The 15,386-nt window shown below is 39.5% G+C and overlaps 2 protein-coding genes across 2 annotated transcripts; one reads left to right on the top strand and one right to left on the bottom strand.

Moving 5' to 3' along the window:
- Positions 1-825: 825 nt before the first annotated feature.
- On the bottom strand, positions 826-1,794 carry LOC129505088 (olfactory receptor 52D1-like). Its single transcript, XM_055318025.1, has one exon. It carries the CDS (start codon positions 1,780-1,782, stop codon positions 826-828), a length of 957 nt encoding a protein of 318 aa, XP_055174000.1. The 5' UTR covers positions 1,783-1,794.
- An 11,937-nt stretch (positions 1,795-13,731) lies between these two features.
- Positions 13,732-14,679, top strand: LOC129504862 (olfactory receptor 51I2-like). Its single transcript, XM_055317741.1, has one exon. The coding sequence runs from the start codon at positions 13,732-13,734 to the stop codon at positions 14,677-14,679; it is 948 nt and encodes a 315-aa protein (XP_055173716.1).
- Positions 14,680-15,386: the final 707 nt, after the last annotated feature.

Below are 15,386 nucleotides of genomic sequence, written 5' to 3'. Positions count from 1 at the left end.
AAAGGAAATAAACCTCACAATCAGAGGAGTGGATAGGAATGGAAGAAAATATGGTTTTACTGAGTGCTAATCATATACCAAGCAAAGCCTAACTTTATGCAGCACTTATATAATAGAGTAACAAAAATTATGTGAGATGAGATAATACAAAATTGCTCTTCGATGAGTTATGAACCTAAAATAATGTTTTGAGAGTTTATGTAACTTTTACATCTTACATTCATTTCTTGAGCATTTTATGCTTTAGACACTGTTCTAAATTTTCTACATACACTCAATAAGTTATTTTATACTCACCACAAACTCCAGAGTTAGATATTATTATTCTCATTTACACTTGACCAAAATAGGCATACAAAGATTTTGCAACATGCTTGAAAGATAAACCTAGTGAGTGGAGAAGCCAATGTTCAAACCTAGGCAATCTGATTATACCTCTTCTGTTCTTGTGCTCTTAAACATGGCACAAAGCCTTGGAGTTCATTCAAATGCACTCCAAATGTTCTCTTTTGTTTGTTTCATGTCCCAGTAGAATATTTCCAACATGAGATTCAGTATGAAATCCAGACAGGAATGCCTTTCTTCTTGGCTAAATATTGTACTTACTGAGATGTCAGAAATAAAATAATAATCTTTTTCCAAGCAACTTAGAATTGTTCATTCAGCACATTCATCATCATATTCAACATAACCAATTTGCCTGGCCATTTCTCTTTCAGTGTTTCCTCTCTTGTCTACATTATAGGGTTACATCCATGTAAAAGCTTCTAGGCAATTATCTTGCTCATTTACCTTTCTTTATCATTTCCAAGTGCTACTTGGAACTCACACTGAGACCTTCCCCAAGTGAAGCAGTCTCAGAAGCCGACTCCGAATCTCCTTGGTCCTAGCCCCATAGATGATTGGATTGAGCACAGGAGGCACCAGCACATAGAGGTTCGCCAGAAAGATGTGCACATTCTTGGGAACTCGGTGCTGGCCAAAACGATGGGTGAGGAAGGAGAAGAAGGCAGGAATGTAGAAGACCAGGATGACCCCGAGGTGGGAGCCACAGGTACTCAGAGCCTTGTGCCTGGCATCTTGAGATGGAAGGCGGAAGACAGCATGGAGGATAAAGCCATAGGAAATGGCAATGAGGATGGAATCCAGACCCACAGCTAGCAGGGCCACAGTCAGCCCATAGACAATATTGACAGTGATGTCGCCACAGGCCAGGCGAGCGATGCCCATGTGCTCACAGTATGTATGTGCCATGACATGGTGACCACAGTAGGGCAGTCGCCTCAGCAAGAAAATGAATGGGGAGACAACAGCGATACTACGGAGTATGCCAGTAAGGCCAATTCTGCTTATGATGCTACGGTTGAGGATGATCATATATCTCAGTGGGTTGCAGATAGCCACATAGCGATCAAAGGCCATGGCCAGAAGAACTGAGGACTCCAGAGCATAGATAGAATGGACACAAAACATCTGGGCCAGGCATCCACCAAAGGAAATTTCTCCAGCATGGAGCCACAAAATTGCTAATGTCTTCGGCACAGTGGTTGAGCTGAGAGCCAGGTCAGTGAGTGAGAGAAGACACAGGAAGAGGTACATGGGTGCATGAAGAGCATTGTCTGTCACAATGACCAGGATGAGGGCAGCATTCCCAGCCAGTGCTACCAGATACATGGCACAGAAGGGGATGGCAATCCAGGCATGAGCCCATTCCAGCCCTGGTATTCCTGTCAGGAACATGATGGTTGGAAGACTGTCATCACTGAGGTTAGAGGTTGACATTCTGCTTGGTGAGTAAAGGGTTCTATCCAAGAGGTGGTGGAGTCATGGTATGATTGCCCTGTAACATTAAGTCCTTGGTTCATTAATATAAAATGACCTTTCTGTGAAACAATCTTTTTTTAGACCGAGAAAAACATACATTGTTTGTAACTTGTTCCCAATCTTAGAATACTGTATCATATATAATCCATTTTTTCCATCTATTTTCTATTCTCAAAATTAATGTTTTGATTCCACATTCCAAGCCCCAAGCATACCTAACAGGATCCTTTGTAGGATACCTGGACTCCTAACTTTTAGTCCTAATCTGTCACAAAAATGTTGCAGATTCTTGAGAAAAATATTTTCCCTTCTGGGCAGTCTTCATTTATGAAGCACCATGAATCTGGAATCCAAGTCACAGCTTCTCAACCTATTCACTATATAGCATTAGATAAGTCCTACAATGTTTTTGAGACTCACTTTTCTCATTTATAAGTTGGAAATGACAACACCTGGCCTCCTTCTCTCACACAATTTTTTGTGGGCAAAAAAAAAGAATTAAGTATATGGGATTAAAATGTTTGGACACCAACAATAACATCTTCCCCATTTGTGCAAGCTGTTTTTCCTGTAGCCACATATTGGAATGATATAGAGTGTTATAATTATTCTACCTCTGTTTTACCAGGGGGAAGTCCAAGTTCAGAGAAATAAACTAATGCACTCCAGATCACAAAGTATGTTACCGTCAGATTTGAAATTACATCTTAAGTGTTCCGATTCAGAGTTTGGTGTTTTCACCTCACTTAGCCTCACTTATATGGCCAATACTTGAATTCCTATCTTTTCCTTGCCAGATATCCCAATATCAGTATCTAATGCAATCACTTTACTCATTATCTGGACTTCAAAGAGACAGATACTAGTGAAAGCTGCTCCTATTTTCCAGGGGACTTTCACTGATGGCCCCAGCCACTGGAGGAAAAAAAGGATGGGTGGTGGGGTAGAGAGCTGGAGTCACTATTACCTTCTTCTGTCCTCTCTTTCCAGCCTATTCTTGCCGGTAAAGGAAGATTACCAAAGATTACTGTAAGGAAGCTACTACTTGTGAGATACTCTGCCACTCTGAAGATACCAGAAAGCCTAGGTACAAATAAGGTTGTTTTTCAGGGAAACAATAGGAAAATGACATTGAACTGGAGCAACACTCTGGGTGGAATGTGGGCATCCTTCGAAATTCATCCCACTCAGCCTTGGCTCTTGGTCACTATCATGCCTTGGAGACTTGGCTTTAATAATTGAACTCTGAGTTCTTTCTTTTCACATATTTTTTTCTGTAATCTTTCAAAAACATACCTGTTTCCAGTGACATGTGTTCACAGATTGAGCATGCTGAGGCTGGAGCTCTGTGATGGGTGTCACATGTGAATGTGGGGCTGTGCGGGAGAGTATGTGGTAGAGAAACAGTTGGTGCAGGTGATATATGCCTGAATGCAGTGGTTTTTCTTTTTAGGGATGTGAAAGCTGTATTCTTGTGCAGGGTGTATGGATGTGATTTGGGGGATGATGGGGGCTGAGTGTGGAATCTGAGTTCAAAAGTCCAATCTGCCCTCAGTTTTGTGAGCTCACTGAGTATCTTCAGCTTAGTTCTGAGTTCCAGCCTTCTCTGATCAAGGGATTTTGTAGGTGAGGTTACTTGTTGACTCTCTCTCTCTCTGACGCTTGATTATAAAACCCCAAGGCTGTTTTCTCTAGAGATTTGATTCATGGTGCTCATTCTTAGGGAGATAATAAGGAGAGGTTGAAGGAAGAGAAAGAAATGACGAAAGAACATTTTCCATAGGGAATTTTAAGGAAAGTTGAAATAAAATGTAGTAAGTTGTATGTTTCCCTTCTTACTTTCCCTTTCCTTCCCTTTTCTTCTTTTTCTCTGTTTTCACTCTTAATTGTGATACATCTCTGAATTTCCATGTGTAGTGGTCCATGGTATTTTGTGTACACATGGCATCGTGAATGCCATATATATAAATATGATGGTAAGAAATGGCAGTGGAGAGGCTTAGGCTCCATTGTCTCATTAGACTTCATAAGTTCAAAAATAAGTTAGTAAGAATTTTAAGAACATGGCAGCAGTATACTAAATCTAACACAGGACTCTTCTGAGCACGGGCATTATGCTACTCTGCAGATTTCACACCCACAGAGCTCATCTTAGGAGTGAAACCATCAGTTCTCTAGCCAGATGCACTCAGATTCTTTGACATTACCCATCTATTGAGCCTTGACACCATGGTTTGCATCAAAGCCTTCAGAGTGCTGTACTCTTTTCCTTTATTCATGCTTGTCTTCTCTCTCTTTTTAAAGATGTATTTATTTGAGAGAAAAAAAGAAAGAGAGTGAGCACACACAAGACAGTCAGGGAAGGGCAGAGGGAGAGGGAGAGAGAATCTCAAGCAGACCCCATGCTGATCAAGGAGCCCCATATGGGGCTCAGTCTCACCACCCCAAGATTATGTCCTGAACTGAAACCAAGAGGTAAGATCTCAATCTCCAGATCCACCTAGGCACACCTTCTCTCATGTAAATACAAACCAGTGGTCTTCAAACTTTTTTTGCCTAGGTACTTTCCAAAAATTTTTGAAATAGTATACACTTCCTCAAAAATGTTGACATCTAAAAATTGTCATTTAATATTTAAATATTAGAAAAAGATATAACATACAGTATAGTATGAATACTGATATATTTTTTAATTTTTTTAATTTTTTTTATTTATTTATGATAGAGAGAGAGAGAGACATAGGCAGAGGGAGAAGCAGGCTCCATGCACCGGGAGCCCGACGTGGGACTCGATCCCGGGTCTCCAGGATCGTGCCCTGGGCCAAAGGCAGGCGCCAAACCGCTGCACCACCCAGGGATCCCTGAATACTGATATTTTTAAGATAAAAATACACCAGTCTTTTAAGTGTATCCTATGGAGTGTAAACAGACTTGAAATTTTCTGCCCCTCATTTATTATCTATTTAAAAATAAATGAACAAGGTTTCCATAGCTCTCATAATTTTTTTGCTTTTTAGAGAGAGAGTAAGAGTGGGAGGAGGCAGTGGGGCAGAGGAAGAAACAGAGAGAATCCAAAGCAGACTCTGTGCTGAGCATGGAGCCCATATGGGGCTCAGTCTCAGGACCATGAGATTGTGATCAAGAGTTGATCATAATCTGAGATAAAATCAAGAGTTGAATGCTTGAACTTGGCCACAGCAACTTCTTGCAAGATACATCCATGAAGGCAAGAGAAACAAAAGCAAAAATGAATTATTGGGACTTCATCAAGATAAGAAGCTTTTGCACAGCATAAGAAACAGTCAACAAAACTAAAAGACAATCTACAGAATGGGAGAAGATATTTGCAAATGACATATCAGATAAAGGGCTAGTATCTAAGATCTATAAAGAACTTATTAAACTCAACAACAAAGAAACAAACAATCCAATCATGAAATGGGCAAAAGACATGAACAGAAACCTCACAGAGGAAGACAGACATGGCCAACAAGCACATGAGAAAATGCTCCGCATCACTTACCATCAGGGAAATACAAATCAAAACCACAATGAGATACCACCTCACACCAGTGAGAATGGGGAAAATTAACAAGGCAGGAAGCAACAAATATTGGAGAGGATGTGGAGAAAGGGGAACGCTCTTGCACTGTTGGTGGGAATGTGAACTGGTGCAGCCACTCTGGAAAACTGTGTGGAGGTTCCCCAAAGAGTTAAAAATAGATCTGCCCTACGACCCAGCAATTGCACTGCTGGGGATTTATCCCAAAGATTCAGATGCAACGAAACGCCGAGACACCTGCACCCCGATGTTTCTAGCAGCAATGTCCACAATAGCCAAACTGTGGAAGGAGCCTCGGTGTCCATCGAAAGATGAATGGATAAAGAGATGTGGTTTATGTATACAATGGAATATTACTCAGCCATTAGAAACGACAAATACCCACCATTTGCTTCGACGTGGATGGAACTGGAGGGTATTATGCTGAGTGAAATAAGTCAATCGGAGGACATACGTTATATGGTCTCATTTATTAGGGGAATATAAAAAATAGTGAAAGGGAATAAAGGGGAAAGGAGTGAAAATCCGTGGGAAATATCAGAGAGGGTGACAGAACATGAGAGACTCCTAACTCTGGGAAACGAACAAGGGGTGGTGGAAAGGGAGGTGTGTGTGGGGTGGGGGTGACTGGGTGACGGGCACTGAGGGGGGCACTTGATGGGATAAACACTGGGTGTTATGCTATGTGTTGGCAAGTTGAACTCCAAAAAAAAAAAAAAAAAAAGTTGAACGCTTCACCGACCGAGCCACCCAGGCTGCTCTGTAAATGTCATAAATTTAACATTGTTGCTTTGTCTTCCTGAAGTTGGTCCATTCTCCTACATATTAATTTCTGCGCTTAAATATCTTGTGATGATCACTCTTCTTTCATTGTTTGCAATGAAAATTTGTATGCAAATTTGAATTCTTTATTTTATTTTTTTAATCATTAGGCTCTGAGTACTAAGATGTTCTACAATAACAATTATTTTAAGTACACATTAATACAAACAATATAGAAAACCTTTAATTTCATAAATTATTGAACATAAGCCTATTTTTAATATAAAGCTTTAATAGAATTTATGTGGGTTTTCTTATTTTTCCTTCAATGAATTTATATATTCAAAAATCAATATCGATGATATGAGACAAGGTTCACCCTTAGTTAATTTTTATAAAACTAAGTTCTGTTAACCCCTGTTTTTATACCAATAGCTATGAGTGGAAGGAGTTTGAATACCCTGGCACACTGCCTTAATAGAGATTCAGTAAGTGCTGGAATTAATTTCTGGTGTGGAAAAGGAGATTCTGGTTATAGAAGCTTAAAGGAGAGTGCCCACAGAGCTAAGGCCCAGACTTTCAAGAATGGACCACTGAGAGCTGGAGCTGGTAAATGTGAATTATATGACAAGACTATTTGGAGGTAAGTGTGGGAAAAGAAAAAACAAAACAAAACAAAACAGAGTGGAACCAGTTGCTTTTGTCAGAATCAACTGCTGTTGCTAAGGATAAAACAGTAGTTTGAGTGACAATGACAGGAGCAGAAAGCTAACAGGAAAAGTAAATTCCTTCTTCTCACCTCCAGTCTACATCTAATGGCTCCCATTGGCAGAGCCCAACAATATATTCAATTTTAGAACTTCCAGATACTGCCAAAATAATGCAATCTAAAGCCACATGTTATTCTTAAAATAAATATGTGTAACACAAGGAAAGAAAACTCTAGGTGATATGTGGTTATGTAATTAATAAAGTGGTTTGCCCTGAATCAGTTATTGAACTTACCCCTCTAATGTTGTTTATAGGAGGGGCAATGCACCAAAAAAGAACAGGAGAATGCATGAAATTGAATTAAATTTTTTTCTCACATGACTGAATTTGTATGGCTAAATTTATAATCATAATACTAACATAGTGAAAATTAATGTCATAAAAACTGATCTCTCAATTTCTCTTTTTTTCAAATTTCTTTCTATCAGAGATGGTTTTTATGGCAACTTGGGATTTGTTCTTCCATCATCAAGCTCCTTGGTGGTATCTGTCCTGAACCATTCTTCTCACCTAGCTTTTCTGAGGTGAGCTCTAAGATTGCTTGATACTCTAGAAAAAAAAAAATCACAAATATCCACAGGTTAACACAATGTAAATTTACAGCTTCATACTTTAGCTTTACCAAGCAATTATTTTATTTGACAAAGTTAATTTTCTACGTCATTCCTTTTAACTGCCATTTCAATAAAGTTAATTTTCTATGTCGTTCCTCTTAACTGCCATTTCAAATACCCACTTAGAGCTTGCTGCACTACTTGTACTAAACAGATGTTTAGAATTTAGTGACTTCTTCGATACGAAGAATGCATGAGAGAAAGGATGATAGTGTGGAATGATAGTTAGGTTTCTGGCTTAGCTATCAAATTCATGCTATGCACTGAGAAGAGGAATCTATGAAGAAAAAAAAATTTATATTCATATTTTGGGAATTTTGATTTTAAAGTTCCCATGACACAGTCAAATAAACATGCCAGGTAGTCAGTTGGAAAAGAAATAAATTAGAGCAGAATATACAGATTATTTGATTAATGTGTTTCAAAGATAGCAAAAATCTGGTTGGTTTTCCGTGGTCATTCAGAGAGAGTATATAGAGTCAAAACTGAAGCTACCTTAGAAAAGAACGATGGGTAGTGTTAATAGTTAGGAGACAACAGAGGGAGAGCCCTTTGTAAAGGAAACTGGTATGAGGATCAAGATATGGGGAGGACCTAGAAAGAGTGCCATTATTGGTCCAAGAAAGGAGGAAAAAAAATCAAGAAAGAAGTAAAGTCAATTGTATCTGTCTCTGGACTGAGAGTCTATTGTATTTAGTAATGTTGAGGTTGAACTTTCTCCAAAATTCTGCTACTGACTGGAAACAGTACCTCAGATTCCCATGTTGTCTGCTCTCTCTATTACAAATCTAGATTAATTGAGACAGGATGGTACTGATGTAAGGGGTAAACATATAGGCTAATGGAAAAGAATTAACATTTCACAAGTAAACTCATATATATATATATATAACATGTAAACTCATATATATGTAAACTCATATATATATTATAATATATATGATCAGTGGATTTTTAACAGTGGTACTAAGACTGTTTAATGGGTAATAATAATATTTTCAACAAATGTTGTTAGGATAATTGGATATCCACATGAAAGAGGCAGAAGTTGGATCCTCCTCTCAACCTGTATACAAAAATTAACTCAAAATAGATTTAAAAATATAAAGGTTGGGATCCCTGGGTGGCGCAGCGGTTTGGTGCCTGCCTTTGGCCCAGGGCGCGATCCTGGAGACCCGGGATCGAATCCCACATCGGGCTCCCGGTGCATGGAGCCTGCTTCTCCCTCTGCCTGTGTCTCTGCCTCTCTCTCTCTGTGACTATCATAAATAAATAAAAATTTAAAAAATTTAAAAAAATAAAAATATAAAGGTAAAGCATAAAACTATAACACCATTAGAGGAAAACTATTGGTATATTAGACACTGGTTGTTTTGGTATAATACCAAAAGCACAAGCAACCAAAGAAAAATAGATAAATTGGACTTAATAAAACACAAACTTTCTGTGCTAAAGACAGTGTCATAAAACTGTAAAGACAACCCACAAAATGGAAGAAAATATTTGCAATCATATATCTGACAATAGCTTCATATCCAAAATATATAAATATCTCTTACAGCTCAACAACCAAAAGTCAAATGAACCAATTTAAAAATGGGCAAATGATTTGAATAGACATTTCTGCAGAAACGGACATACAAAGAGGCATTAAGCACATGAAAACACATTCAGCTTCAGCAGTCATTTAGGAAATGCAAACCAAGACCACTATGAGATAACATTGCACACATATTAGGAAAACAAAACAAGATTTAAAAAAAAACCAAAAAACAGAAAATAAGAAATGTTAGCAAAGATGTGGAGTAATCAGAATCCTCAAACATTGCTGGTGAAATGTAAATTGATGAAGCCACTTTGGAAAACCATTTGGCTTTTCTTCAAGCAGTTGAACATAAAGCTACCGAATGACTGGGTAATTTTACTTCTGGGTAGTAAATACTCTAAAGAACTGAGGACGCATTTTCACATAAAAGCTTATTCATTTAACATTCAAAGAAGCATTATTTGTAGCCCCAAAATTAGAATAATCCAAATACCCATCAAATAACTAATAGACAAAATGTGGTCTGTGTATACAATGGAAAATTATATCAGAAATGAAGCACTGATACATAACGAACCTTGAAAACATGCTAAGTGAAAAAAGCCAAACACAATCAGCAGCACATTTTATTACATTTAGTTGAAGTGTTCGAAATAGTTACGCCCAAAACAACAGAAAGTGGACGAGCTGTTGCCACGAGGCTAGGGTAAATGAGAAGGGGAAGTCACTGCTAGTAGTAATGAAACTTCTTTTTAGAGTGATGAAAACGTTCTGTGCTTAGATATTTGTGATGACTGCACAACTTTGCAAATACACTAAAGATCACTGACTTGTACACTTAAAAACTGAATTTTATGGAGTGTGAGTTATATGGTAATGGCAAAATTATAAAAAGGAGATTATAGAATCACATCATCTTTAAAACTTAAAAGTTCCACTGCCTGTGATGCAGCTGCTTTTGCAACACCATAGATGTGACACCATACATAAAGGAAGATGTAAGCCCTGGGTTGGTTTAGGGGTACTGAGGAAGGGGTCAGGTTTGTCTCCCAGATATTCATTGGTGGCCTTATGGGAAGGCCAGATGTTTACAGTCATAGGATGAGAGAGAACAGTTTTAATTTATTTTATCCTTTTTCTTCTTCTGTTTTCTCTAGTTATTTTTGAGGTAGATTGCACAGAAAAAGGCAAAGACAAGATAATCAAATATGAAAGAAAGGATAAGGGGCGGGCGGGGGGAGATTAAGATGGTAGTGATTAACAGGTAGATGATGCATGTTCCAGGGTCATTGCTAGATGAAAAATTCTACTAAGTTTTCTGAAAATGTTAAGTGAATAAAGGAACAGTCTATGCAGCCCTGCCACTCAGTGGTATTGTAACTTTGGACCTAATTTATCCCGTTGGGCACTCATTTTTCTCATCTGTAAAATGGGGAGTGGACATTATTTCTTTTCTTAAGATTTTATTTATTCTTTCATGAGAGACACAAAGAGAGGCACAGACATAGGCAAAGGGAGGAGCAGGTTCCCCGTGGGGAGCCTGATGCAGGACTCAATCCCAGGACCCTGGGATCAAGGCAGCCTGAGCTGAAGGAAGATGCTCAACCGGTGAGCCACCCAGGTGCCCCTGGATATTTCTTTCTAAATGTGGTTGTTAGAATAGAAAGAGACAAGTCTAAGAAAGTTCTTGATGGAGCTTAAGGACCGTTGCAAACACCCAGTATCACTGATGATGATTATTGCATTTCTATCACCTATGACCCAAGCCAGCCATGCATTCTGGCTTCCAAAGTCCCCTAAGAAGAGGGCCCTGGAGTGGGGACTTGGCGTGGAAAAAAGAAATCTTGGGGCTGAAGATCAGGATGAATGAGTTACATTCTTAGCATACCATTTACTAACATTGGGCTGCCTGGCGCTCACACCCTTTATCTACTAGAGCTACCTTAGAATGCCCTTAAGAGGATCTCAGAAGCCATGAAGACACGGGGTCGGGGCAGGTAAGCCCTGCTCAGCTGGAAGGAGAGGAGCTATTCCCTTGGCTTTGGCAAGCAGATCTGAATCAACCATGGGAACAGACAGGAGTGTCCACCGGATCCAACCATGAATAATCTATTCCCAGCAGGGCTTGGCGGGAGGATAATTAATGGCTTACCATAGCCACTTTACTGCTCAGAGCCTGACAGGCAGCTCCCATGAAATGTGGTATGTATAGGGTCTTTGGCAGCCTTGGCCTAGCTTGGGGAAAACACAGCCCATCCTTGTGGAGCATTTTGCATATGATGCTCTCAATATTCTCAAGAAGTGTTCTTGGCCTTATTTGTCCTCTTTCTTCCTCTCCATGTATAATGTTCTAATTACTGTCTTCCTAAAGTTCATTCTCTGGTCTGGAATTCCCTTTCCCCTCCCTTGACTCTCCTATTTCCATAGTATCTCCTCTATATTCTTTATCTCCTTATCTCTATCTCTTTCCTGCTCTCTATCTCTTCCCTGCCTTTCCATTCTTCTCTCTTTGTCTCTTTATCATGTCTCTCTTCATCTTCTGGTCCACCTTCTGCTTTGCATGAACACCGAAAATAAGGAACAGAGTAGGACATTCAATTGAACTCGAATATCTCTCAGTAGGACAGGAAGGATATACTGAAACTGACCTTCTGCAGCACCAGGCTTTTACATTAAGACAATTTTAGACTTCCTTAGAGTGGAACATGTGACGTGATGGAATGAAATCTAGTGGTGAGTGCTCAAGAAGAGACTGACTCATGTATCTCTAATCTGATTGTTCATTGATGTATTGCTGGCTTTATGGCAGAGAGAAAGTCCCCCTGGCCAAAGGGACATAAAATAATAAATTACTCAGTGGTGAGTAATTCCACTCAAATATTAGGAACTAGCCATGAGAAGTAGAGGGCCTCTAATGCCTAAATTCCAAAGCTAATAGGTATAGCCCCCTATCACAGAGTATGCAAAGGGTTTTGGGCATTATGAAATATTCCTAAATGTAGCTCCCTCCCCAAATGGTTGTTTCTGAAATTCCACAGTGCAAGGAATGGCAAATGCATAGATTACTCATTTTATCACCCCTCCTCATAACCTCATCTGGGCTGGTGTAAGGCAGTTTTTCTAATTGTCTACTCCTATTGAACTTTAACACACTCTGAGTTGAAAAACAAGGGTCTGTTATGGAAATGAAAAATGTTATTCCTTAACAACACAAAGAAAAAAAATAAGGTAATGCATAGAAAGTTTTCAGTGTTACAATTTTTCCCTCAATAATTCTCAAACTTCTGCAAGTTACTTCTGCTTGTCCATACCACAATCTATTCTGTGGTAACAAATGTTTAAAAATACATATTTAAGTTTATTATGAATATACTCAATAACTTTTGTGCTTTTGGAAAGCACAATATATAATATTTATCTTCCATCTAAACATGCTTTTAAAATAATAACAATAATGTCAGTGCTTCCATAATGCTTACAGTGGGCAGGACTTGTTCCAAGTCCAAGTTCTCTCTGTCTTGTCCCCTCTTTGTTTCTCTCTTTCTATCTTACGTATGCATGTATCCATACCCCTAGAGCAGTTCTCTTTTGTCCCTGTCTTAAAAGTAAAGAAACAGGGAAGAGAGTTTAAGAAATTTATCTAAAAATTTAAGAAAAGGACAAACATTATATGGTCTCATTCATTTGGGGAATAAAAAAATAGTGAAAGGGAATAAAGGGGAAAGGAGAAAAAATAAGTGGGAAATATCAGAAAGGGAGACGGAACATGAGAGACTCCTAAGTCTGGGAAACGAACTAGGGGTGGTGGAAGGGGAAGAGGGTGGGGGGTGGGGGTGACTGGAACTGAGGTGGGCACTTGATGGGATGAGCACTGGGTGTTATTCTGTATGTTGGCAAATTGAACACCAATAAAAAATAAATTTATTAAAAAAAAATCTTCAGCCCTCAAAGACCTTGTAAGTCAGGGCTTGTTCAGCAGAGGAGACCCAGGCTTGTGCAGTGGGAAAGCATCAAAATTCAGAACTTGAATTTAACTCAGCTCTTTGTCTGAACCAGGGCAAATTGCTTAACTTCTGCTTTTCTGTAAAATGGGGAAAATTATGATACTACATACTACATAAGATTGTTCTGAAAATTAAGCGGGACAATTATGTAAAGAAATTTACTCAATGCCTGGCTCATAATATATAAATATGTTGTATCCTTAAAAAAATAAATAAAATAAAAATAAATAAAAATAAAAAAAATTAAAAAAAAAGAAAAAAGAAAAAAAAAGAAATTTATCTAATGTCACTGGAGTTCAAACCCAGGATTTTCTCTGGTGCCATGCTCTTAACTAGTATTTTCCAATGCCTCCTGAGACGTTTTGATTTTCCCAGGGTCCCACATGGACTATTCCAGCTGAATTGTGGGCTGTAGACCATGTACACACCTCAGGGTAGAAATTGGATTAGGGAAATCTAGTTCAAGCCACGTAACTGCCTCCCAAGAAAACATGGACTAATTCTCATCCTCCCAGTGTATTTTAGCAAGAACATCTATGTGTAATCACAATTTATAAACTTTTGTGTTCCTTTTCCTCCCTAGGAACAACGGTAGTCTTAGACACAAGTTGTAATTTCTCCAAAAAGTGGGGCTGTCCCCAACTTCTCATGGGTACCTTCGGAATCAATGCCTCTGATGCTCCCACCTTTATACTGACAGGCTTCCCAGGAATGGGGTCCATGGAATCCTGGCTATCCTTCCCTCTCTTTCTATTCTATGCTGTCTCCATTGTGGGAAACACTTTGATCCTCCTCATTGTTAAGGAGGAGCAGAGCTTGCACCAGCCCATGTATTATTTCTTGTCTCTCCTTTCAATCAATGACTTGGGAGTGTCCTTTTCCACATTGCCAACTGTGCTGGCTGCCCTCTGCTTCCATGCCCGGGTGATTTCCTTTAATGCCTGCTTGGCCCAAATGTTTTTCATCCATCTCTTCTCTTGGACAGAGTCTGGAATCCTTCTGGCTATGAGCTTCGATCGCTATGTGGCCATCTGCAACCCCCTGCGCTATGCTACAGTGCTCACTAATGCCTGCATTGTGGCAATGGGCCTGTGTATTGTCCTCCGAAGTTTTGCCCTTATCCTTGTCTTCCCACTGCTGCTGCACAGACTGCCCTTCTGTCACCCCCAGAATATCCTCTCCCATGCCTACTGCCTTCACGTGGATATGATTAAGCTGGCCTGTACTGATGTCTCCCTCAATAGCCACTATGGACTTTCCGTTGTGCTATTCACCTTTGGCCTGGACTCTGCACTCATACTCATTTCTTATGTACTAATCTTGCGATCAGTGATTGCCATTGCCTCCCGAGAGGAGCGTATCAAGACACTGAACACATGTGTGTCCCACATCCTAGCTGTGCTCATCTTCTATGTGCCCATGGTGAGTGTGTCCATTGTTCATCGCTTTGGTGCTGGTCTGCCTCATGCTGTCCATATCCTCATGTCAATTCTCTACCTCTTTGTGCCTCCCATGCTCAATCCTATTATCTACTCCATCAAGACAAAGGAGATACGTCGCAGGCTCTTCAAGATGCTCTTTAGGCTTAAGTCCTGAGTCTTGGGTAGAGCTAGATGCCCTGGAGGATTTGGTGTTGGCGGTATAACCGTTCAGACACTAGAGGAGAAGAGAATCAATCCAGAGAAAGCTAGCACCACACTTTAAGTTATAGAATCAATGATTAATCATTTAGTCTGATATATTGGGCCAACACCTGCCAGGACCACCTTGGATCTTATCCATTAATCAACTGTTTCTATGGCCTTGAGACACAGAAAAATGGTCTCTTTTCAAGAATAGCCCAAAGAATGTCAAATATCACTACAGAGTGAGATTATTTTCTGGAGGAGCAGGGAATGATCTTCCAGATATTGGGTGACATGATACTTGGACTTCCAGTTATGGGCCTGTACAATTCTGAAAAAGACAGGGGCAAAGAGGGGTTCATCATGGGCTATTTATCACATCTTTACCAGTATACGAGTTTAGCTCAGGTGATTAGTTTCTGATGTTGTCAAGAGCCAGAGCTCTCCCCATCATGCTGTATGAGAAGTCAAGTTTTAGAGTTTGGCAGCTGTGATAGTTAATATTACATATGAACTTGTAGCTAGGTGGGCCTCATCCAACCCATTGAATTCCTGAATAGAATAAAAGCCCAAGTATGAAAGAAAGAAATCTGATTGTCTCTAAGTAGGGTCATTAGTCTTCTTTTGCTTTTGGTTTTAGGCTTGGCCTGAAACTTATACCATTGGTTTTCCTGGTTC

This window comes from Nyctereutes procyonoides, unplaced genomic scaffold, assembly GCF_905146905.1.
Source record: "Nyctereutes procyonoides isolate TBG_1078 unplaced genomic scaffold, NYPRO_anot_genome, whole genome shotgun sequence".
NCBI classification, from domain to species: domain Eukaryota; kingdom Metazoa; phylum Chordata; class Mammalia; order Carnivora; family Canidae; genus Nyctereutes; species Nyctereutes procyonoides.
This window is presented reverse-complemented; position numbering and strand designations above follow the sequence as displayed.